Raw genomic sequence first — 22,767 nt, 5'->3', positions numbered from 1 at the left:
GTTCCATGCTCAGTTTCACCTCTATTCTATTAGGGTTTATCGTTATCTCTATGATTTTCTAAACAAATGTCTGCTTGTTGCACAAAATTCCATTGTAGTAATATTAATAATAAACGTTTTTCTTACTAACCGCCAGTGCTGATGCTCAAGCCTCTTTCAAGAAAGTGGACTCTTAGATTGGATTAGTGGACTCTTATGATGACTTCAGATGCAGCTCAGTATTTTTACACTGGTTCATGTCTGAACTGAGACAATTATGATAGCTTTTCATGGAAAGCTAATCTCCTTTGCCACTATTTTATACAGCTATAATAACCAATCAAATTAAATAAATTCCTATCAAAAACTTTGTAGCTCAGTCTGACCTAAATCCAACATTTATTCATTTTAAAAAGAGATGCAGAAAACAGTAAAACCTGAAATGAGGAGGACATACTGTTCTGCTGTCCTACAAAAACAGACAGAGAAAACCATGAAACATGCTGGTCTTCTGGGAATGAAAAAAGCAGCCTTTTATGTCTACGAGGGAGATGCTGCAGGAAGCTCAGCTGCAAGAGAAGAGATCTATGGAGAGTGGGTGGATTCCTGCAACAGAAAGTGCTTCATGGCTAATCTGGTTGGGGTCATTTATTGCAATCACATGTTGCACAATAGGGGAAATAAATAAATAAATAAATAAATCCTGAAAGCTTGATTCTGAATGTGGCCTGAGTTTCCATCCCAGCAAGTTTTATTGTCAGGTTTGCATTATAAAATGTAATGAAATGTTGCTTTAATGAGAATTCTCACAATTCTGTTGAAGAAATAGAAATACTCTTATATTGTGGGAACAATACCGATCACATTCTTGTAATTTTCAGTTCTGTGACTGTTTCTCTGTTTGCTCTTGGCCTAAAGCTTCATCGTTCTGACAAAAAGAATGACTCAATTTAAACCTTTGTCTGATATTTAAATTTTAAAAAGACCAAGATTTAAAACCCTGACGACGATTTTAAAAGTTTTGACCTTCCTCTACCAGCCCACTCCATGTTCTCAAGAATGCTGTAATGGTTCTTTAATGGGAGGGACAAACAGGTTCCAACAGTATACAGAGTGGGACTCATTTCCTCGGTAGTGTGTTTCATGGCAGTCACCTCAAGATTTTGAGCGTTTTCTGTCTGGTCGCGGTGCCTACAATATGAGGTAAGTTCTATTTTCTCATTTTCTTTTCATTCATGTCGGTTTTTGTACTTAGTTTGGACAATCCTCGGTCACATGACAGGAAACATTAAAGCGAAAGTAACGGCTGGTCCACACGGCAAGATTTTTTAGAAACAACAGGTTTGCTCCTACAGGGTGTTGTCTCCGGTCAGACGGCAGGCACAACCCACCACACACGAACAGAACCCAGGTACATTCAGGTGTCCGACGGAGGGACATCCCGCAAAAACTCCCGAGATTAAACGTGAGTTCAGAGTAAACACGTGTGGACCACACAAGGACGACCAGGAAGAACAATGGCGATAGTTTGTAAACTAATTTGAACAAATACATTAAAAAGGCGTTTGTGAAACAAGTGGAGACAATGTTTTTTCTCTCCAGATGTCCTTGCCCTCGGTTTCACTGAAGTCAAGCCATCGCTCACGGGGTTTTGTAGGTCCCACTTACATCAGGGATTGCGGTAGCAACGCTGGTTTGACCTTTCAAAATAAAAGCGATATGTTTAACCAGTGGCGTCTCTGACAAAAGTTAAGTGGGGCACGAAAACTCACTACCTATTAGCAGCAACACATATTTTGTGATGCATAAACCTGACTTTGATCATTGTTAAATCAAACAGATATATTATTTTAAGGGTATATAATAATTATATAAAATTATCCATTTTGTATAAGCAAAATGTAATTTCATTTTTATGCATAATATTATAAATAAAGGCTCACTCATATTGTTCATTTATTGAACAGAAAAGATTGACATCAATCATTGAATGAGCTAATAAGGACAACCAACACTAGATTAATATTTGCTTTTAGTTTACATTTTCCCATGCTTTATTTTGTTTAGATTTTCCTACATTTTATTCCAACTGTTTATTAACTTCTTTTTATTTTGTTTTTATTTTCCATTTTTTTAATCATGTAAAGCACGTTGTGCTTGTACTGAAATGTGCTATACAGATGAATTTGACTTGCCTAGATGTTTGCACACTCTCCGGCAGAGTGTAAACGTAAAGTGTGCAATTCAAGTACTTTGGACGATCCAAGATTGGGGCCACAGGATTTGTGCCCCACAGCTGTCTACTGAGAGCGTGTTGGGCATGTGGACTGCGATTTTAGATGTTCATTATTTAAACAAACGCAAGGCACCTCAAGAGGATTTAGCCTGCTCAGCTTGTCAGTTTTCTGTCAGACTTATATAGGCACAAATGTTTCTAACATAATTTTATTGGTAAGGGAATCTGTTACTCATTACTATTGAAAAGGTTTTAAGGTTTGAGTTTATTCAGACATCAGAGTGTTTTTCAGAGGACTGATATCTCTCTCCTATGTTACAGAGTAAGTCCTGGTGCAAGAAACAGCCTCACCATAAATGTTGATTGTTTTTGTAAAGCTCTATCTTATCTGTGATCAATTGCACCCAGCCATGTGTGTATCATCCCTTTCCTGGTCAGTGAATAGTCCATTGTCAAGGTTGTTCTGTATATGTGAAACTGCTACTTTGTGATTTCAAAGATCACACTCAAGTATGTTTCCCCCTTCCTTAAGCTCTGTAATGAAACTAAGGCCCTCCCTTTTTGAGATAATAAAAAGTAGAGCAGCAGCAGAGTGGACTGTCAGAACAGGAAAGAGATGTAAAGGAATTCATCTCTCTGCTGGTCTCCTTGCAAGATTTAACCCTGTTGTCTCTCTTCTTTGTGTTGTTTAATGAATGTTTTAGGTGTTTGAACCTGACAGAATCTGTCTTTTTTTCTTTTTCTACAGTATTGCTCTATAAATAACGGTCATGTCCCACTGATTATTGCGAACATAGAGCTCCACAGCGACATCTGTTGGCCCCACTGGCCCCAAATACAGAGACGCCACAGTGTTTAACGTTTATTAACTGGAGTCAGTTATCATTCATACACCTCTATGCTAAAACAAGATTTTTTATGTCCTCCTGAGAATGTGGATGTATGAGAATTATTTTAATGCTTTATTTTATTTTAGTCACTGTTTGACTTGGTTACTTGGATTCTTCTTATTTCAGAATGCATTTGGTTTACCTAAGTTTCCATGGTTGTTAAAGCAAAACAGTGTTTCCAGTTAATACTTGCACTTTAGGGTGACAACAGAACAACTCCAGATGTTGCTAACACAAGTTATCAATATCTGATGTGGAATTTCAAAATTAAATCCTCTCAAAATCTCTTTCTAGTAAATTTTATCTAAGTTGCTGTCAATATTGCTACAAAACTGTCTTATTTCCAGTTACTGATTTCCCTTCAGGGTGATAGGCAAGGCAAATTTATTTATATAGCACATATAGTAGGACACTCCTACATGCTGCTCACCAAAGGTCATCAAGATCTGATGTAGAATTTCAAGATTAAATCCTCTCAAAATCTCTTTCTAGTAAATTTTATCTAAGTTGCTGTCAATATTGCTACAAAACTGACTGTTTCTAGTTAATGATGTCACTTCAGAGTGATAGAACACCCCTAGATGGTTCTCACCAAAGGTCAAGATCTGATGTGGAATTTCAAAATTAAAGTCTCTCAAAATCTCTTTATTTTAGCTTGTTTGATAAAAGTGACAAAATCACTTCAGAGATCTATCACTCTGAAGTAAAATTAGTAACTGGAAACAGACAGTTTTGGTTTAATAACCATGGAAACTTAGGTAAAATAAATAGACATTCTGAAATATGGAGCAACTAACTAACCACGTAAAAAAAAAAACACTAAAAAAATAATCAAATAAAAAGACAACATTGAAATCATTCTCATACATCCATATTCTCAGGAGGACATTGTCATGTTTGTTTACTGATGTACTCAGGACACGCACACGGGACTAAAAGTTTAAGAGTCTTTATTGTAAGAGGTTAGCTGGATGGTGGGTGATGAAGACCGGAGGATCAGGATTGCAGAGGATCAGAGGTGTAGGTGACGGCAGGGGCTGACGGCCCGGAGCGAGAGTCCATAATCACTAGGTGGCCGGGAATGCTCAGCGCTGTTCGGCTAGCAGGCCCCGTAACTCTTCAGTAAAAGCAGGGCGCAGAACAGAGCTTCTGCAGGGCGGCTAGCCAGGTTAGCAGTTCTTTGGAGACACACAGCAATGTTCAGAGTCTTTCAGAGAATCTGGCAGGACTAAACTTAAACAAGAGAGCAGAAACATAACTTTCAAGGCAACCCGAGGACTGGCAGAGAGAAGTGGATAACAGAAGACGGCCCAGTGCTGAACTGAAGACAGAGGGAGGTTTAAATAGAGCACTTAACAGGTGAAACAAGAGTCTGGCTAATTAACTAGTAAATTGTATCAGGTGTGACTGACTGCCGAGGATGTGAAGTGAAGATAGACAGAAAATAACTGATGACAATGAAAGCTAACAATAAATAAAGTCAAACCTAACCCAAATGAGATGAAAAAAAAAAGAAAATAACAGAAGAATGAAGCCAAAATCACAACTCAACCATGACAGACAAGAAACATATTTATTTTTTTTTTACATCAGAGGGGTAAGAATGAAAACTGACTCCAGTGAATGAACGTTAAACATATCGCTTTTATTTTGAAGGGCCCATACCAGCTACCACCTTTCATAGTGTATGCGTGACCTACAAAAACTCAGTGAGGCTGGCTTGAAGGTCGTTTTCCAAGTGGACGCTTGACTTCAGGAATATTTTAAGAGCCATCGGAGCAAAAAAAAAAAAAAAAAAAAAAAAATCAGGCTATCTATTCCGCCCTGTGAACCAGCCTTTAGGTTTTAGTAAACTGTTTTTTTACCGCAAGATCTCCAGCTCTGCTTCTTCTGTTCTTACAGGTGTTAGTGTCACCACCCAGTAGCAACTGCCAGTTTTGTTTTTTTTTTTTTGTTTTTTTTTACCTTACAACCAAATGTTTAGAAGTAATAGTGTGAATTACTGGTGAATATCAACTTTTCAAGAAAGGCTGTTAAAAACATTGCATGCTTGCTTTTTTTTTGTTGAAAATAATCGATTGGTTGATTAAAGTTCTGCCTCTTTTCAATACCCCTTCTGTAGTCTGTTCCAAGTGGCCATTGTTCTTGTGGTTTTTGCCATCATTGCCTTTACGACTGTGACCCTCTGCTACGTTGCACCTTGTTGCTATTGGTACAAAATGCGTAGACGACACTGCCGAAGACAGATAGGTAAGCCAAAATTTTCCCTTCAGTTTAACTCATGCAAACAAGATGTTTTCAGGTTGCAAAGGTTCTAGTGAGACAGTGCCTTGCAAAAACGTCTGCATATTTTGTTGCGTTATATCTGCAAACTTCAGTGTATTATATTGGGATGTTTTATGATATATGCCAACGGCGAGAAGAGCACAACAGTGAAGCCGGAAGAAAATCATACATAATCTGAAAAGTGTGGCATGCATTGTATTCAGGCCCTCTGAGATAAAGTGCAAGTCTCCAGGATCCACCTGGTTTGTAAACAGATTGTAATTTTTGACCACAGTATAAATGCAGGTGTAGAACATTAGTAAACAAACACACAGCACCAGGAAGACCAGGGAAAACAGCTGACAGGGTCACTGATTAAAAAGCTGAAAGCAGGTTTGAGCTAAAAGCAACATCCTAAGCTTTGAACATCCCATGGAGTGTTGCTCAGTATTTGGTCTGAAAATGAAAAGTGGCACGACTCCAGACCTACCAAGGCATGACAATTCACCCACCAGACAAGCTTGGCAAGAAGAGCGACAATCAGTTTAGCAAACAGGAGGCTCACTGTAACCCTGGAGGAACCGAAGAGTGTTAGAACCTATCACTAAGACATTTATTAGTTTTGTTTTCCACAATGCTGGCCTTAATGAAAAACTGGTAAGCCAAAAGCCATGCGTCATCTTCAACTTTGACACAAGCCATGTAGAGGACATCCCAAACATATGGAGGGAGATTTTCTGGTCAGATGAGACCAAAACTGAACGTTTTGCCTGACATCCAAATATTATGAATCTTGAAAAACTAACTGTAAATCACCCTGAGAACACCTGACCCGTGCTAAAACATAGTGGTGACAGCGTCATTCTGTGGGGATGCTTCCCTTAAATAGCAATAGTAGAGCTCAGAGTCAATGGTCAGATAGATGAGGATAAATACACTGCATTCGTGGAAGAAAACCTGTCAGAGTCTGCAAAAGACATGGCTCTGGAGCTAAGGTTCACCTTTAAGCGGCTATTCATCCTAAACACTCAACCAAGGCTACAACTGTAGGGTTTGGGAAAAACCTAGTCAACATTAGGCGCAAAATCCAACATTAAGCGCAAAATCCAACTTAGAATCTGTGGGAAAACTTGTGTTCACAGAGCAACTCCATCCAATGTGACTGAGCGTGAACTATTTTGCAATGACGAATGCACAAAAATCTCTGTCTCTAGATGAGTAAAGCTGGTAAAAGCACACATCTCAAGGCGTATAGATGTAGTAAGAGCTTCTGCAAGGTGCTGCATTGACTTAGACTGAGTTTTTTTTTTTTTTTAAGAAAATTTTTCGAAAACTTTGTATCATATTATATACACTTAACTTGCCAATGCATAAAATACAGATAAGACCATTAAGGGTTTGTGGTTGTGACATGACAAGATGGAAATAAATTCAAGCAATTTGAATTGTTCTACCAGACATTTTAAAATCTTTATCCATCAAATTTGTCTGCACCTCTCTGCTGTTTTCTTTCATATAAGTGTCTTTTGTTGTGTCAAAATGTGAAACTATAACTTTTGGCGTTATGTCAGAAAACATATCTGCAGATCATTAAACAGTCAAACTAAATGTATTAACTTTCTCCAGTAGTAACAAGCACTGTAGCCAACATGCGCCCGCCTCCGTACTCACCAAATGCATATCAAGGACCTCCCCCGAGCTATCAGGCAGTGCCGGGACATGAGAGCCTGCCGCTGCCCACTGCCCCGCCACCACCATATATGGAGAGTGGTAAGTTTTTTAGTTTGTTACCAAACCATATTCCATATGCTGACTGTCATGACTCATAAAGTTTAATGTCAAGAGAATCAGAGAAATCCAGGGAACATCACTATAGAATGGTGTTTATCCGGATTAAAACTATATTTCAATCAACATATCCTTTCTATTAGGCTAGTGAAGCTTAACTAAAACTACTAAGCAAAATGAAGATAAAAAGAAGCTAAGGAACTATGCACACACAAAAGAAAAAAACAAGGACAGATAAAATAGTTGAAAACCATCACCAGAATGATTCAGTGAATCCTGGTTCACAGCAGATCTGAGTTAAAGAACCAAAGTTCATCTTAAAAAATGTGAAATGAGGTTAAATTAGCTTTAGGACAATATTTGGGATGTGTTTCAAGCCATTCGCAATGCAAATCCTGAGTTAAACAAAACATTATTTGAGAAAATAACATTTCAAAGAATGATTTCCTAAGTAGAATTCAATGACCTTTACGACACTTGCTTTCTATCAATGTAATTGTTTCTACCAGAAATGACGTGTCGGGCCACTTCCTGTGGCCATTGTTTACACTAGCTTGAGTTTAATCCTAGCGTTGCACAAACACGTTAAATCAACATTAATCTTCCCTGTTAATGCTGTACTAAGGCTAGTAGTTCTATCGAACGACGGTGGCGCAAATGAGGACAAGCATTACGTTTAAAGCAAACCGTAGTTATGTTTTGCTAGGGTATTAGCAGTAAGTGATTCTGGAGGCTAATAGAGCTGTACTAGCGGACAATCGCTCGGGCTGGTTTGGATCCAGGCTAAAGCGGTTTGCTGCATGTCTCAAGCAAAACTCATCAACCTCTGCTCCAGTAATATAGCACTAAAACCGTTAAAGATCAAGTAGGCCATCTTTTGCATTGGACTTTGGATCTTGAATGCACAAGTTTAAAAAAAAATGTGATGCACATTAATGTAAATATTTCCACAATATAAAATAATAACCTTGTCTCGTCTCCTCAGCTACTCCTGATACCCTCCAGCTGCCTCCCCACCAGGGCAGCCAATGTACCTCCTCCCAACAGCTTCACACCTCCACTATCTGGAGATAACGTTGCACACTCTCCGTACAACCCCTCAACTTTATATTTTAATATATACAACTTTATATTTTAAAGACTTGTCTGAAGCATTCCGTGAGAACTGTAAAACCGGTCAGTTATGATGGGTCACTATCCTGAAAACTCACGTCAGTGGAAGTGATGTTCGTTCCCCTGATGTACCCCTGGAGAAATGTTCAATGTTTGAGGAGAAATTCGCATGAACTACAACTTTATTTGTGCCTGTTTGTGTAACTGTCATCATTTCAATTGCTACTCGTGTGCTAAATGGAGAACAATGACGATTTTTTTTCAAACAACAAAAAGTCTCATTAGCACCAAATTTAAATTGTGTTTTATCCTGAGAACTATTTGTTTGTTTATATGCATTCAACGTCTCTGTAGAAAAGTTTCAATAGTATCTTGATTCTAACACTTTACATTTATGTTACAATTAAAGCATGATAAACACCATCTAAAGAAAAGGTATTTTTAACGTGCAAGAAGGTTTGCAGCAATTACACAAGCATAAAACTGCCTGTGCAAATCATCAGGGATAAAATGTGGCATATTATCAATCAATCAATCAATCAATCAATTTTATTAGTCAACTGCAATTTGCATTACAATCGAAATTTCAGTTCCAGTACAACCGTCCATCACATTTTGGGGGAACGATTGACTGAGGCCTTGCGTATGAGTATGAGTATATGTTGCATGTTTGAGTTTAGCACTTTTCTATATATAGCAGAGCTATGTTTTTTTTTTTTTTTACATCTGTGATTATTTAAAAATTGCAATATGTTATCCAGTTTGAATTAAAAGTAACTTAATAAGACTAAGTTTACCTGACATGAGCCTTACCACACAGCCTACCAGCAGGTGGCGCCTCTAACTCACTTTTTATTTTTGAAAAAGTTTCTGCGCAAACTAGTTCCTACACTCAGTTTTGTTCAGTTTAACAATGCACTGCATGATGCTCAGCTGGTATGGGATCACATGGTTCAAGTGGTTATATTCCTGCTTGGCTGCTAAATAAGTCCATGCATCTTAAGTCTTGGCACTTTTTGAAGTAATGAGGCTTTTAGGAGACATAGACTGTTAACTGATTTCAATTAACTTGTTTTTTCCTTCCTATGGCTTGGTGTCAAATAGAGCACATTTCTACTGAGCAAGCATTTTGGTGAATTGTAGATCTCATTAATATCTGCTGAAATAATTAGACTATCCTATACAGACTTAATTATTATGCAGCGACAAATGTTTGGCTTCATAAATCGTGTTAGCACCAGGAATCTTGATTTTGAATCATTCCCAGCACAGTTTAGTTTAGGTTCACACCGGGTCAAGTCTGAGCAAAAAGAAAAAAAATAGTGAGGTTGCTGAGAGCCGAAATGGTTGATGCCTGAAGACAACATGACAACTGATCAAATGGACAAAGCTCCCTCAATTTAATAATAAAGATCAAGAGATAAAATAATAAAATAAAAACAAAAAAATAAATATTTTTACTTTTTTTGTCACACTAAAATTATCACATTTTTACACTGGGCCAGGATAGATTAGAGAACATTTTTCTACCAGTAAATCCATATTGTATGTAGTCTGGATATCTTTGACTGGTATTAAACTTTGTTTGATGATTTGAACCATTTAGGTTTTAACCAAGAAGGGAAAGCAGGAGAAAGCTGTAAAGGAGCACTTTTTTTTACAGTACTCTACATCACTTTGAATAATGTTATTACTGAAACGTGCTTTATAAATAAATGGGCCTTGCCTTTTGTACATTTTGAAGACAATCATTAAGCAAGTTTTAAACATAACTTTTAAAACTTATTGAGCCAACATTTTTGTATTTAAAACTCTATTTTTTATTGGTCCGATGTTACATTCTAATCTTAAATGCCATGTTTGTGTTTGCTGTAGGCGGAAAATCGTCATAATCAACAAGCTTGAAAACATCAGTCTGTGTGTAAATAATCTGTACAGTGCAGTGTGTGTTCATTAGTGTAATGAGTTATTGAAATAAATGAACTTTGCAATAATATACTTATTTGTTGAATGTGTCTGTACATGAATAATCTGACAACTAAAAGCAAAACAACACAAAATCAGGTAAAGCTGTATGTCAAAGAACTTAATTAAGCTTCCTGGTTCCAAACTTTAGCCGGTTACTGTTGTTATTGTTTAGCCATGGATTGCAAATGATCCACACTTTATAAGATTGTAATTCCCCTGATCCCTTCCACCAACTGTGAAAGTAAATATACTATTTGGCTGCGAATGCTCCTCTTTCCATTAGAATTAACTGAATATGTTACTGTAATTTGTAAAACTAACTCTAACCATTGAATGTTTGAATTTTGTTCATTAAACTTTTTTAAAAATAAATTGTTACGCTTGGTCTCTCTGGGTCCTGCTACAATTGGAGTTACCTTTGTGGCGGATTAATATATTTCCATCTCTCTCTCTCTCTCTCTCCCTCTGCAAGTGATCTGTTTATTTTTTTTCTTTCTTTTTTTTACATCCAACACAAGAAAATAAATGGTTGTTAAAATCAGGTGTCAGCGACTGGACCAAGACACATGTTACTAACAACATGGGGAGTCGTGCAATAATAAACCATTACAGCCAATGCTCCATCATTTAGGACGGACAAATTTAGGACAAGACAAAAATCGTTGATATTGTCATGAGTTTGACCTTTTGGACTATCTTAGAACACCTATGGTCACTTTCTACTTTTTTATCTACATGCATTTTATCAAAAAATGTTCTCCATGTTGTCTAAATCCAACAACACTTTCTAATAAAAAGGACTAAAAGCCAAAACACTTGTTAAGTTTATGACAAATTTTGTTTGGGTTTAAAACACACTGCTTCACAATGGTGGTCCTACAGCTTATTAAGCAATTATAAAATATAAATGGCATATTTGCATATCATGTTAAATAATGCTGCTTATGTGAAGACAAAAGCAAATATTGAGGAAACTAGCAAAGTTCACAGAGTAACTTTGGCAGATTTCAGTGTTTAAGGAGGTCTATAGAACATCAAACACATGACCCTTGAAAGCGAAGACACAGAGAAAGCAACATGCAAGTGGAAAAAAGAAGTAGTAACACTCAGAATAGCGACAAGCCAGACTGACAAATTTAACCCTGGAGCACCGCAGTGATTACTCAGAGGGTTTAGTGTTTGTCTTTTTAAAGCATTGGGGGGTAAAAATGACTCATAGGCCTACTTAATAAATCATACTACCGCAGATTTCAGCTTACATTCTTGCTAATTGTTATAACCAGTACAAATAGGGCCTCGCACTCAGGTTAGCCTCTTCCTGTGGGCTTGTGTGCGGTCAAATAGCAAGAGTGGATATAACTTCTCATGAAAAAAAAAGGTCTTGGGGGCCCTCAAGTAGGTGTGCATTCTGCATTGGTAATATTAGCTTGCAATGAATATCAAAACTTCTATAGCACAAATAAAAGACAAGTAGACAAAACGTTATCTACATTTACAGTTTTAAGAACTCATATTCTTTTTTTTTTTCTTAACAGTGTCCTGTCCGGCAATGTGGCAATAAGAATTGTTGTCTTAATGCCAAAAAGAGCTCAACAGATTTTACTTTCACTTGATTTATGTATGTAAATAGTTTTATTATAATTCATGCAAGGAGTTTTTCAAGTTATATGGACACTACAGTGAGTAAGTAGAAGAGCAAATAAAATGAAGAAAAGGTGAAAGAAAGAGGAGATAAAAGGGAGAAAATAATAGAACGCTTTCAGTCTGCTTAATCACCTGCAAAGAGAGATGTAACAAGAACTTTCTTCAATCATACTCTATTTTTTCATTTTTCTTTAAAAATGAAACAGAAAATTAAGAAGCATTACAAAGGGTGCAATTTGTTTATTTGAATATCTTGTCATTAGCGGAGATTAAATGTTTTCTATAACAAAGGTCAATTTCTTTTTTTGTCTTTTAGCGTTTTTACAAAATTGCACTTTTGGCATTTTTACAATGGACTATATTTTAAACCATTTGCTTCTTTAAAATTAAAGTTTGTGCTTGCTTCACAATCAACAAGTATTTCCTGTAAATTCTAATGTGCAAAACTCAATAACCTGTGATTTTATCCAAATAATGTCGTAAAAATTAATGTTTTTGGACATTTTTGTCTGTACGACAATTTCTTTTAAAATGTATGCATATTTATTAATTTTCACAGCGAATCACTGTGAGTTTTATATTTTCTTAGCGTAATATTCAGTGTTTTCTCCAGTCACTTGATTAATCATTATTTAATGTATTTATTAAAGTAAAAGACCGCTTTTGGTTTCACGGTCTTTTACTGTTGCTCTTTGACGGTGTTTTGCTGTATATTTTACTGACTTTTTTTACAGTGCACAGAAAGACACACTGAAGCTGGGCTTCAGGTATTTCTGAACACAGCTTTGAGGGGTAGCCTCTCAGAGATAATATAGTACAAACAGAGAAGACTCTCTCCTGCTCTTCCTGAGAGCAATAATAACCACTGAGCCTCCATACTGACCAGTAGTGACCAGACTCCAGCCAACAATGAGGGATTTTAATTAGATAGCTGCATTATGTCATGCAGGGGGCTTTTTTTCAGATGGATAATGTGGCTTTGTGCCTAGAGCCTGCATGTAAGCACTGCAATTCAGTTTTATTCAAAGATACTTTATTAATCCCAAAATGAGATTAAATATTGATGTAACTCGTTTTATGGCAAGAAACTTTACTTGCTATAATACTTTACTTGCTTTAATACTGCTGTACATCCGAGAAAGCTCAAACTGAAGTTAGGCTCTCGTTTGCATTTTAATCAAAGGGATGCTTTGGGGGATATTAGGAAATCTCAAATGTATTTAAATATCTTTAATTCTAAATTTTACATTTTTAGACAGGATAGATTAGTGGTTCGCAAACTCTTCAGTTTCTGATCCCCCAAAAATACAGCGAAGGAAAACTTTGTCACAAACAGCCAATGTATGACTTTTATGAATTTGTTTTAAATCAAAACTTTTTTAGTATAAAATCTTTCATTCATTTTAAGGACTTTTTTATTATGCTTTCTCTCGGAATAAGTGCCTCAATAGACTGATAAAAGTAATATATGAAGGTCAAACCTGGATTTTAATACAGATGCTTTGTTGATGCACTCACTGATGACTTGGTGTGCTGAGACTTGAAATCCTGTGGGGATGCCGTTTGCGTTTTTCCTAAATTGGTGTATTCCGACGTTGATCCTTAGGACAAGATGTCCTTCCTCCTCTTTTTATGATTTCTTATGACGGTGGGATTAAAATGCTTTGATGCATTATCGTCAGACACCAAAATAGACTGTGGATAGGGAAAAAAAGTTTAAAAACCCCTATTATAGGGTATAAAAAGATTTTAAACAGCTGTTGTCTGTTGTTTCTTTTGTATCATGTCTATAAGAGAAAAATGGCAATGGTATTCCTTCAAGACTTTTATTAAAATCAGTTCATTCCCTCCAACATAAGCTTTTACAACCAATCATTAGATTTTGTTCAAATTTTTATTTTTGCTGACCAAAATTACACCTACCCTGTTATGTTCTTTCATTCCTTCATTTCTTTTTTGTTTCCACATTCTATCCCTACTTGCTTTTATTCTGTTTTATTTTCCTATATTTTAATCATGCAAAGCACTTTGCATTGTCTCTATACTGAATTGTGCTATATAAATTTGCCTTGCCTTCATTATGTAACAAATCAAGCTAAGATCTCCTTAAAACTCAAAATAATGTTCTCTCTTTTTTTTCATCTTCCCAACTTTCCGTGAATCCTGTAAAAACATTTTTGTCATACTATATTCAAATGTTTTTTTTGCAATTTTTCCTTATTTCTTTTGGTATTAATGCTGTTTTACTTTACTACATTTGACTGTTCATTCAAAGCAGCTATGCTTTGCAGCTCTGCTATGTTTATATGCACGTAGATTATATATAGTTTAGTTTATTCACACAGTTAGACATGAAATTCAACACATTGTGGGAAGCTATTAAAAGTTTTTAGTAGAAGTCTGCACCATCTGAATACAACGCTGTACAAACAAACTCACAATAGACAACAAACTATTCCGACATTCTAGTTTTGTTTTAGAATAGTTGCCACAATCAAGATCCATTGGCAAATAACAATATTAGTAATAAATCAATAAGTTCAATGAAATAGAATTAACACTGGAGTACCAATCAACTTATCTCTAATTAAGTTTCCCAATATAGTCAGGAAAGGAATCCTTTGATCTGAGTTGCATTTTTGTTTTTTGAGATGGAGATGGAATTTGACCTCTCATCAAGCTCATTCCAAATATTGAAGGTGGTATGTTTGGTATGTCTTGCTTATATGTATGATTTGCTTTTGGAAGATTTCTAACTTTTTTAAGGTAAGTTGGAAATTTGTTTCTGCAAATTATGCAAATGTGGCTTGAGAAAGGTTTTATAAAGGGTGAGAAATGCAGAGAGCAAAAGGAAGGGCCTCAAGTTGACAAACAAAGTTAAGACATTTTCTGGGTGACTTAACTCTAAAGTGATTAATCTGAATGTTAATCTGTTCATCTTAAAAGCATAAATACTGCTACTAATGCAAATCTTTTGCCACTTAAACTGAAAACCCTTCATTTGCCGTCTACACTGTTTGAAATTATATTTCTGCTTTTGTTGCTGCCATTTTGCATTACCACAGCTTTTGCAACCATATCATTATTTGCTAATTTGTAATTTTAATAAAAATATGTTACTGTTTCAGTTGTTTCTATGTTTGATTTCATGGTCTGTGCTTCAGAGATGAAACGTTTACATTTCACACACACAGTTATTCAGCCTCTACAATAATTTTTGATCGATTTGTCCTGTAGGCCTATTTTATTGCTGTTTAATTGAATTTTATTTTATCGATTTTTGTACTGTTTATAAATGTGCCCCTCTATTTATCGCCCATGCAGGGTAAAGCGTTTTGTGTCACGCTGAACTGTGTGAAAAGTGGTCTAGAAACAAAGCCGAATGATCGCTGGTGAGACGCGTTTTGTGGGAACTATATGTTGCACACGGCGGAGTGATACCGTGACAAGAAGGAAGTTTAGCGTCGCTCTTTCAACGGACGCGCATTCTTGTCACTATGGCAACCACATGCCCTTCCTCCTCAGCGTCCACAGCTCCATAGCAACGGTGAGAAAGTAAACAGCTCTGAAGTTGTGCATTAAATCGTTATCGGAGACTTTTTTTTCCCATCTATCTGGCTTCTTCGGCTCCGCTGCGAAAGGAGCTGTGATATGTCAAGAACCAAAGACAAGGCAAAACCGGACGGTTTCACCGTCAAGGCCTTCATGAAGAACTCCGTGGTTGAGGGTCCTCCGTCGACAGGGGTGTTTCACCCACTGTCGTCCAAACCCACCACCTTCCGGACTTACTACGAGCGCAGGGAGCTCCCGATCGCCGTGGACTACAACAGCAGAGGCAAGAACATCGCGTGGAAGGTGGACATCGAGAAACTGGACTACCAGTACTACCTGCCGCTGCTCTTCCACGGCCTCTGCGAGACCGAATACCCTTACGAGTTCCTCGCGCGGCAGGGGATCCACGACATGCTGACGCGCGGAGGCCCCAAGATCCTCCCCGTCGTGCCCAAGCTCATCATGCCCATCCGGAATGCCATGAACACCAAAAACCACCAGGTGATGTGCACCACCCTGCGGATCTTGCAGCACCTGGTGGCGTCCGCGGACGGCGTCGGTGTGGCGCTGGTGCCTTACTTAAAGCAGATCCTGCCCGTGTTCAACCTCTTCAAGAACAAGAAGAGAAACATGGGAGATGCCATCGAGCGGCAGAGAGAGAGCATCGGCGATCTGATTGAGGAGACCCTGCAGACCCTGGAGCACTACGGTGGCCCGGACGCCTTCAAACAAATCAAATCTATGATACCCACCTATAGTCCTGCGTGAAGAACTGACAGATGGAGCTATTGGACTGATTACTGTAGGCTACTTCTTTTACTTTGTTCCTTAGGAAATTGGTTCCAAAGTTGCTCAAAAATATACCAGCATTTGAAAGAAGCACATCAGTTTAATGTGTTATTCATTTATTTAATTTGTTTACTGAAATTCTTGGACTAGAGCCAGTTTTGGGGCCCTGTCTGTAGGTATGTTGCTATCAGCGAGTCTGCTGGATTTGGATCAGTTGTTGCTGCACCATCTTTTCCTGTTCATCGTCTCCTCCACTGTGGAAGAGATTAAATTGATTTTAGCTTTTGCAGTTTCCACTAAGCAGCCTCCATATCATAGGTGAGACAAATTAGTGTTGGGTTATTCCTTTGTTAAACAACACAACACAAAAAGAAAGACACACAAACTATACCAATCATATCCTGATGACTCACTTGCATCACCACTGTACTTTATTGACACACTATGCTCACAGTTTTTGCACACATGTTTTTTCCCCCCTTCTAAACACGCCTACACACACTGTAAAAAAAAAAACAGTCAAAATTACAGTAAAATACCAGCAGCTGTGGTTGCCAGGAATGTACCGTTAAAAAAAGGGGCATCCGTATAAGACAAAACGGTCCATTGTTTTGGTGACGTTAAATCTTACAGCTAAAAACATTTTTTTTCACTGTGAATCACTGTAGAAAAAATAAATACTATAAACCCTTGAACTGTAATGTCCTGTGAAAAAAATAGCCCTTTCCATAGATTTTTACATTTATCTGCTGTAAAACAAGAGGTACATTACAGTTCTTTTTACAGTAATTTCTTGTTTATTTTACAATGTGGAATATACATTATTATGGTAAAAAACTTATAAAACAACTGAAATGTGGTAAACCTTTTTACAGGCTGTGTCAATAAAAAACACGGTAAAAATTGTAAAACATTTTTATTTCGACCAGTTAAATTTCACGGTAAATTCCTGGCAACCACAGCTGCCGGTATTTTACCGCTAAAAATACAGTACATGTGCAACATACGTTATTTTGGTGTAAATTTTACATTGGCAACTTAAAGATGCACAAATTTAATCAAGGTACTGATTATCACTGAAAATCAATGAGACAATTATAAATAACATCTGGGAAAGAAGACAGTACAGATCATATTGTCTGCAGGATCACAAATCACTATAAACCTTGACAATGTAGCATATCACTGGTAATGGTTGAACAAAAACTTGAAAACTAGTCACTTGCCCCTCACTGAACAGGAGTAATAAGTCACTGAGTCTGGACTTGGTTGAAGATGGCCCTCAGACAGATCAGGTTCTAAGTGTACATGGCACCAAAAGAGAGAAGTTCTGCTGGAGAAGTCAAATTACTGTCCATCGAGTTTTCACCTTGGGCCGAGAGGATCCGCCCTGCACAAGAAAGAAAATAGACAGTTACCAACGTTTGATCAATACTGTGCATGCAAAAAAATTTAACAATGACACTAAACACTATGTTAAAATAAGCTTTCATAAAGTATTTCTTAATAGTTATGGTTGCAGTTCTTAAATTTAGTCACAAAAAGTGGTGAGATAGACCATAAATTAACTCAAAATGCAAAAATTCTAATATTTTAATGGAACTTTATTATAAACAAGTTTATGACTCCAAAACAAGTTTCTAAAAAATATAGTTAATCACATTAAATCTATAATTTATACTTTTATAGGCAGAAACATCAGGAACTGAATTTGACCTTCTAAAAAATGGAATCTGGATTAACATAATTTGAAATGAAATTCTATGGCTTGAAAAGTTATTTAACAAAACTGTATTTTAGGTTTTGAAATTGAATTTCATTGCTTTAAATAGTTTTACTAATGTCATTTCAGTTCTATTTCATTTCTATTCCTGTGTCATGTATCTGGATGCTTCAAAAAGCAGCTAATCAAACAGATTCCCTTTTTATGTGGAACATCAGCTTAAATTATTTAATGTCGTTTTGAGTTTAAGCATTGAAGCATTTCAGAGCATGCTGGATATAATTAACAATTTCAAATTATGTTACATAACACTGCTTCAGCCCAAAGTGTAATTTGACAAGTTTAACCCAATGTTACAAGGAGGTTCTCATGGACCCTGATGTGCAACATAAAAACATTTTTTTTTTTAACTGAACGTCATAGAGCTGAAATGAAACTCGTTCTCAGACTGCAGATGTCCTGCTGGTTCCTAAAGTCTCTATAAGTAGAATGGGAGGCAGATGTTTTAGCTACCAAGCTCCTTTCCAGTGGAATCAGCTCCTAGTTTTAGTCCGTGAGGCAGACATGTTAAGGATTTGTTTTGGGTTTAACAAATGTTTTAAGAAAAAAGTGTTGCTTTGGGGGAAGAGTTTCTTTTTTTTTTTCCTCGGCTCCGACTATGTATGCCAACAGACACCCTGTTTACTTTTAAGAGCAGACTTAAATCTTTCCTTTTTGGTAAAAGTTATAAGTAGAGTGGCTCAGGTTCTTCTGAGTGAGCTCTGTAGATATGCTGGTGGCAACAGTAGCTCAGCCAACACTTCCTGTGTTTTCTGTCCTCCAAACCCCCAGTCGATGGCGTCAGATGGCAGCTCACACTGAGTCTGGTTCTGCTGGAGGTTTCTTCCTGTTGAAAGGGAGTTTTTCCTCTCCACTGTCGCTATATGCTTGCTCAGTGGGATAGATTGCAAGTTGGTGGCTCGATGCAATCTACTGGGATCCCTTAGTTGTTAACCTAACTAATTATAGTGAAACTGTATTAGACTTAATTGTTCTGGAATAACTTGATTATTTGGAATGAAGGGACTTTAAAAATGGAATCTGGATCACTGAATTACATTGACTTTGTGTAAAGTGCCCCGAGACAATATTTGTTGTAAAAGGGCACTATATGATTAAAGTGAATGTAATTAGTCAAACTTAATTTTCAACAACAAAATGAGATTTCAATGCAAATGTATTCAGTTTTAGTTTGGTGAAATTATTTTTTCAAAACAATGCAATTAATTTCAAATTAGATAAATACATATTTGCTTCCTTTATTGTATGGAACTACTCATCTGGACAAATACCCTGATAGACCTGGATTAATGGTTGCATTTTCTGCCAAACTATTTTGAACAAACCATTGGTTACCTCTTATTGAATCTCTGCTTGTGGACTTGACTGAAGTCAAACATACTTCATACTTTTTAGTGATTCAAGTAGATTTGTGCTGATGTATCAGTTCAATCTTGGTATTGGGCAAAACTCAATGTTGGAACATCGGTAGTGTATAGGAAGGACAAAACTTGGAACGGAACATCCCTAGTTTGTAATTGTATGCACTATTGGAAACTTCATTTAATAGGTTTGCTATGGGCTAAGTGAATAAGCAAGTATCTAATTTAGATGCAAAGCCCTTTATGATGTGATATTTTTGAATTTTTCTCTTTAGGCTGAGGTTTATCCAGACTACTTAGGTTTAGGAAAGTGTTAACTTTTCAACTATGAAAGATATTGAACTGTTAGTGTCAAAAAGGTAAACACAAATACATCTACCAAAAAAAAAAACAAAACGGTATACCAAAATGTAGCTGTGTGAAACTGAACCACAGAGGCTAAAATGCATAGAATACATTTCACAAATCAAATGACTACGGTCCCTTTGTAAAACATTAAAAGCCAAGCAGCCATAATACTGAAACATACCGCAAAATGTCCTGCCAAGGTTTGATTCCGTCTTTAGTGGGTAATCTTCTTGACACTGGTTTGCTTCTCATTCTCTTCATTCTGATGATGTTCACAACAACACAGCTGTAGGGCAAAAAGACAAAATTAATTTTTTGGAAAGTCGTTAGAAAAGATAAGGAAAAAATTATACCACTTGAAATCTCACCATGTACTTACAATGCTGAAGTCCTTGAGAATTAATTTCTTGACGTTGTTTAAACTTGGGGGTTTGAAAATGTCAGGAACACCAACTTTCTGTTCAAAACAAAAAACAAAATAAGATTCAGGCGGCTGACAAATTAATAATATATCAGAAATATATTCACTAACCTTGAAAAGATATGCAGGTCTTAGCTGTGTCACCACCTTAAAACCGGAAAAAAAAAAAAAAAAAAAACACTGAGAAACTATCTTAGGTGTGTCGACCTCACATGGTTTTGTAGAAGCATCAGAGCCATGGTACCTAAACTGCTTGATGTGTTGATTCAGAGTAGAATAAGTTAACCATTTCTTTTTATTTATGAAATATTTAAGATAAAGTGCCCCATCGTAAGCTAAAACTTCCTCAAAGATATCATGACCAAGACATGGTGGCAAGCCTGGCATACAAACATGGAAGTATTTCAAAGAATTGAATACTGACCCAAACTTTACTCCATCAACGTCTGTTGTATTGTTGATTAGCAGATGGTTCACAGCAGAGTTGTAGTTTTCTCTGGTACGCCGTGGTCCACACACATTTGGATCAGTACCCTGAAATTCAGATTTGGTAATCAGGCGATACCTGCAGAAGTACTTGGAGGAACTTAAGCTTTCAGAGAAGCCACCAATACAGTGAGAACCCAGATTATCTCCAGCAATACAAAATAATGTTCGTTTTACTTTTCTTTCATCTGGTCCAGCAATCCCATTGTGTGATAGTAATTCTGAAAAGACCTTGGCATGACCAAAATCTGTGAAATCCTTCTCCCTGCAAAGTAAGACAAGGGACATGTGGTCCGAATCTGAACCGACATGAAGTGGCAAATTTGCCAAAGATACATACACAAATCTTGTGCTTTGTTCTTGCAGAGCCCAAAGGGTTAACAACCTCAAAGGCTTCCTGGTAAAGTATTAGCTTGAGACGTGACAGGTTTTGACTAAAGAACTCATTAGACCTAAATAACTTACCATCACTCATGTCACACAGAACATCAGAAGGAGACTCAGTAGAGGGCTCCTCTGATTTCTGTATCAAATCAGACTTTAACAAACATTTTGAGTAAACTTGCGTCACTTTTAAAAGATGACACACTGATGCAGTCACTAATGATTGACACTCAGAATCTCCATATAAAATCACTAACTGTGACATATGGGAAGTAAAAGATGACTTCACCTTAAAGGTACTTGTGCATCCTTTGACTGGACAAGTAACCACATGGCCTTTTACAAAATGGCTCTTCAGATGAGCTATTAGCTCTTTAGCATCTTGGCTCTGGTGTTGGCACATATTCATTGCACTTTTAAAAGAGGTAACTTGCCTAAAAACCGTAATATTGGTAGGGCCAGCGTGTCTTTGATAAAAATGTAGCCTTAAGTGCTCCATACCTAAAAAACGTTTGCTTGTAGTCAGTTTTATTGCACTTAAAAACACAACATGACTCATTACAATGAAGCTTGCAGTGAAGCACATAGCCCCTTGATGACTGCACCACCTTGCCACAGAAATTACACCTCAACATGTCGTCCACTTAGCCAACTTCACACACACTCAGAGCAATAAATTCTTAAAAAATAAATGCTCGGTCAAAACTGTACTGGTGGGTTTTCAATAAAGCTGATAAGATAGTCAACAGACCTGGCAAGCTTCAGGAAACAATTAAATTAGAACGGCGTCTAAAACACCCAAAAAAGACGGATGTACTCACCTCACGTATTTGTTTTAGGCAGTCCAGGGGAAGAAAACGTCAGAAAACTAAAATATTTTTGCGGCGCAACGGCGGTGGCATGAGGTCAGAAGCTGCGTGGTGGTGAAATGATGGCGGCTGTCTCTTCTTCCGGGCAAACGAGCAAGCTGCGCACAGCTTAGCAGCGCGACACCCTATTGGTGGAAACGTTCAGTAAGGTCGTTAATTGGATAACAGCTTTGAAAAAGAGGAGGGAAAATATGTTTTTCTTTGAGCGCTCTGCAATGGCGTACCGCGCACGTGACGTCACCATCTCATGAGCAACGCCCCTTGCCGCTAAGGTAGGGCAAACAGTGTCACAGTAAAAGACTTGTAATGTGATTTCAAATAGTAAAAACAGCTGTTCAGCTGTAAATCAGCAACCATCACACCAACTCTAGATTTAAAATGGACACACCAAAGGCGACATGAGACATAAAAGAGCAGGGGAAACAATGTTAAGTCAGAATTGTGTGGAAATGGGGCTGTTGTCATTGGAATCTGCATATTCAGTGCCGGCCCGAGGCAGAAGCAAACTTAGCATCTGCTTAAGATCCAAGGGCTACAAGAGGGTCCCCAAGAGCAATAATTGTTTTTTATTTTTTTTGCATGCACACACAATTTTTATCTCAGTGTAGTAATTAAGATTTATGATAACAGAGTGCATATTTTGACATTATCTTTGATCGTGTATGCATGCATTTAATCCCATAATAACCAGCACCACTCCCTCCTGTAACGCTGTCCATTAATCAATACAGTAATAGTGCTGACTGCAGCTATCCCAGTTATCGCTGTGATGGAGGGACTAAATAGGGAAAGCTGACCCTGACTGTACGCCGCTGCTGCCATCGTAACAAGCCCTCTCCTTGAAGTGTGGCTCAGACTGCTAATGAGTCGCTTACAGCGGGATTTCACTCT

The 22,767-nt window shown here is 37.3% G+C and overlaps 2 protein-coding genes and 1 long non-coding RNA gene across 4 annotated transcripts; 2 read left to right on the top strand and 1 right to left on the bottom strand.

Annotated features, from left to right (window-relative positions):
- Positions 1-987: 987 nt before the first annotated feature.
- LOC105930923 (protein shisa-5) lies at positions 988-10,608 on the top strand. 2 transcript variants are annotated; one of them, XM_012869370.3, is made up of 4 exons: positions 988-1,182; positions 5,228-5,355; positions 6,997-7,140; positions 8,144-10,608. In XM_012869370.3, exons 1-4 carry the CDS (start codon positions 1,178-1,180, stop codon positions 8,230-8,232), a joined length of 366 nt encoding a protein of 121 aa, XP_012724824.2. In that variant the 5' UTR covers positions 988-1,177; the 3' UTR covers positions 8,233-10,608. The 2 variants fall into 2 exon arrangements, with proteins under 2 accessions (XP_012724824.2, XP_035980529.1); XM_036124636.1 differs by lacking the exon at positions 988-1,182 and adding an exon at positions 5,052-5,110.
- A 4,800-nt stretch (positions 10,609-15,408) lies between these two features.
- Positions 15,409-16,626, top strand: LOC105924901 (parkin coregulated gene protein homolog). Its single transcript, XM_012860676.3, has one exon. The coding sequence runs from the start codon at positions 15,535-15,537 to the stop codon at positions 16,201-16,203; it is 669 nt and encodes a 222-aa protein (XP_012716130.2). The 5' UTR covers positions 15,409-15,534; the 3' UTR covers positions 16,204-16,626.
- Positions 16,627-17,086: 460 nt separating this feature from the next.
- LOC118567317 lies at positions 17,087-22,506 on the bottom strand. The gene is made up of 6 exons (XR_004933602.1): positions 21,829-22,506; positions 20,562-20,671; positions 20,249-20,284; positions 20,096-20,173; positions 19,898-20,002; positions 17,087-17,614 (listed from the first exon to the last, which is right to left on the bottom strand). It is a non-coding gene; the product is annotated as an uncharacterized LOC118567317 (long non-coding RNA).
- Positions 22,507-22,767: the final 261 nt, after the last annotated feature.

This window comes from Fundulus heteroclitus, chromosome 20, assembly GCF_011125445.2.
Source record: "Fundulus heteroclitus isolate FHET01 chromosome 20, MU-UCD_Fhet_4.1, whole genome shotgun sequence".
NCBI lineage: Eukaryota > Metazoa > Chordata > Actinopteri > Cyprinodontiformes > Fundulidae > Fundulus > Fundulus heteroclitus.
This window is presented reverse-complemented; position numbering and strand designations above follow the sequence as displayed.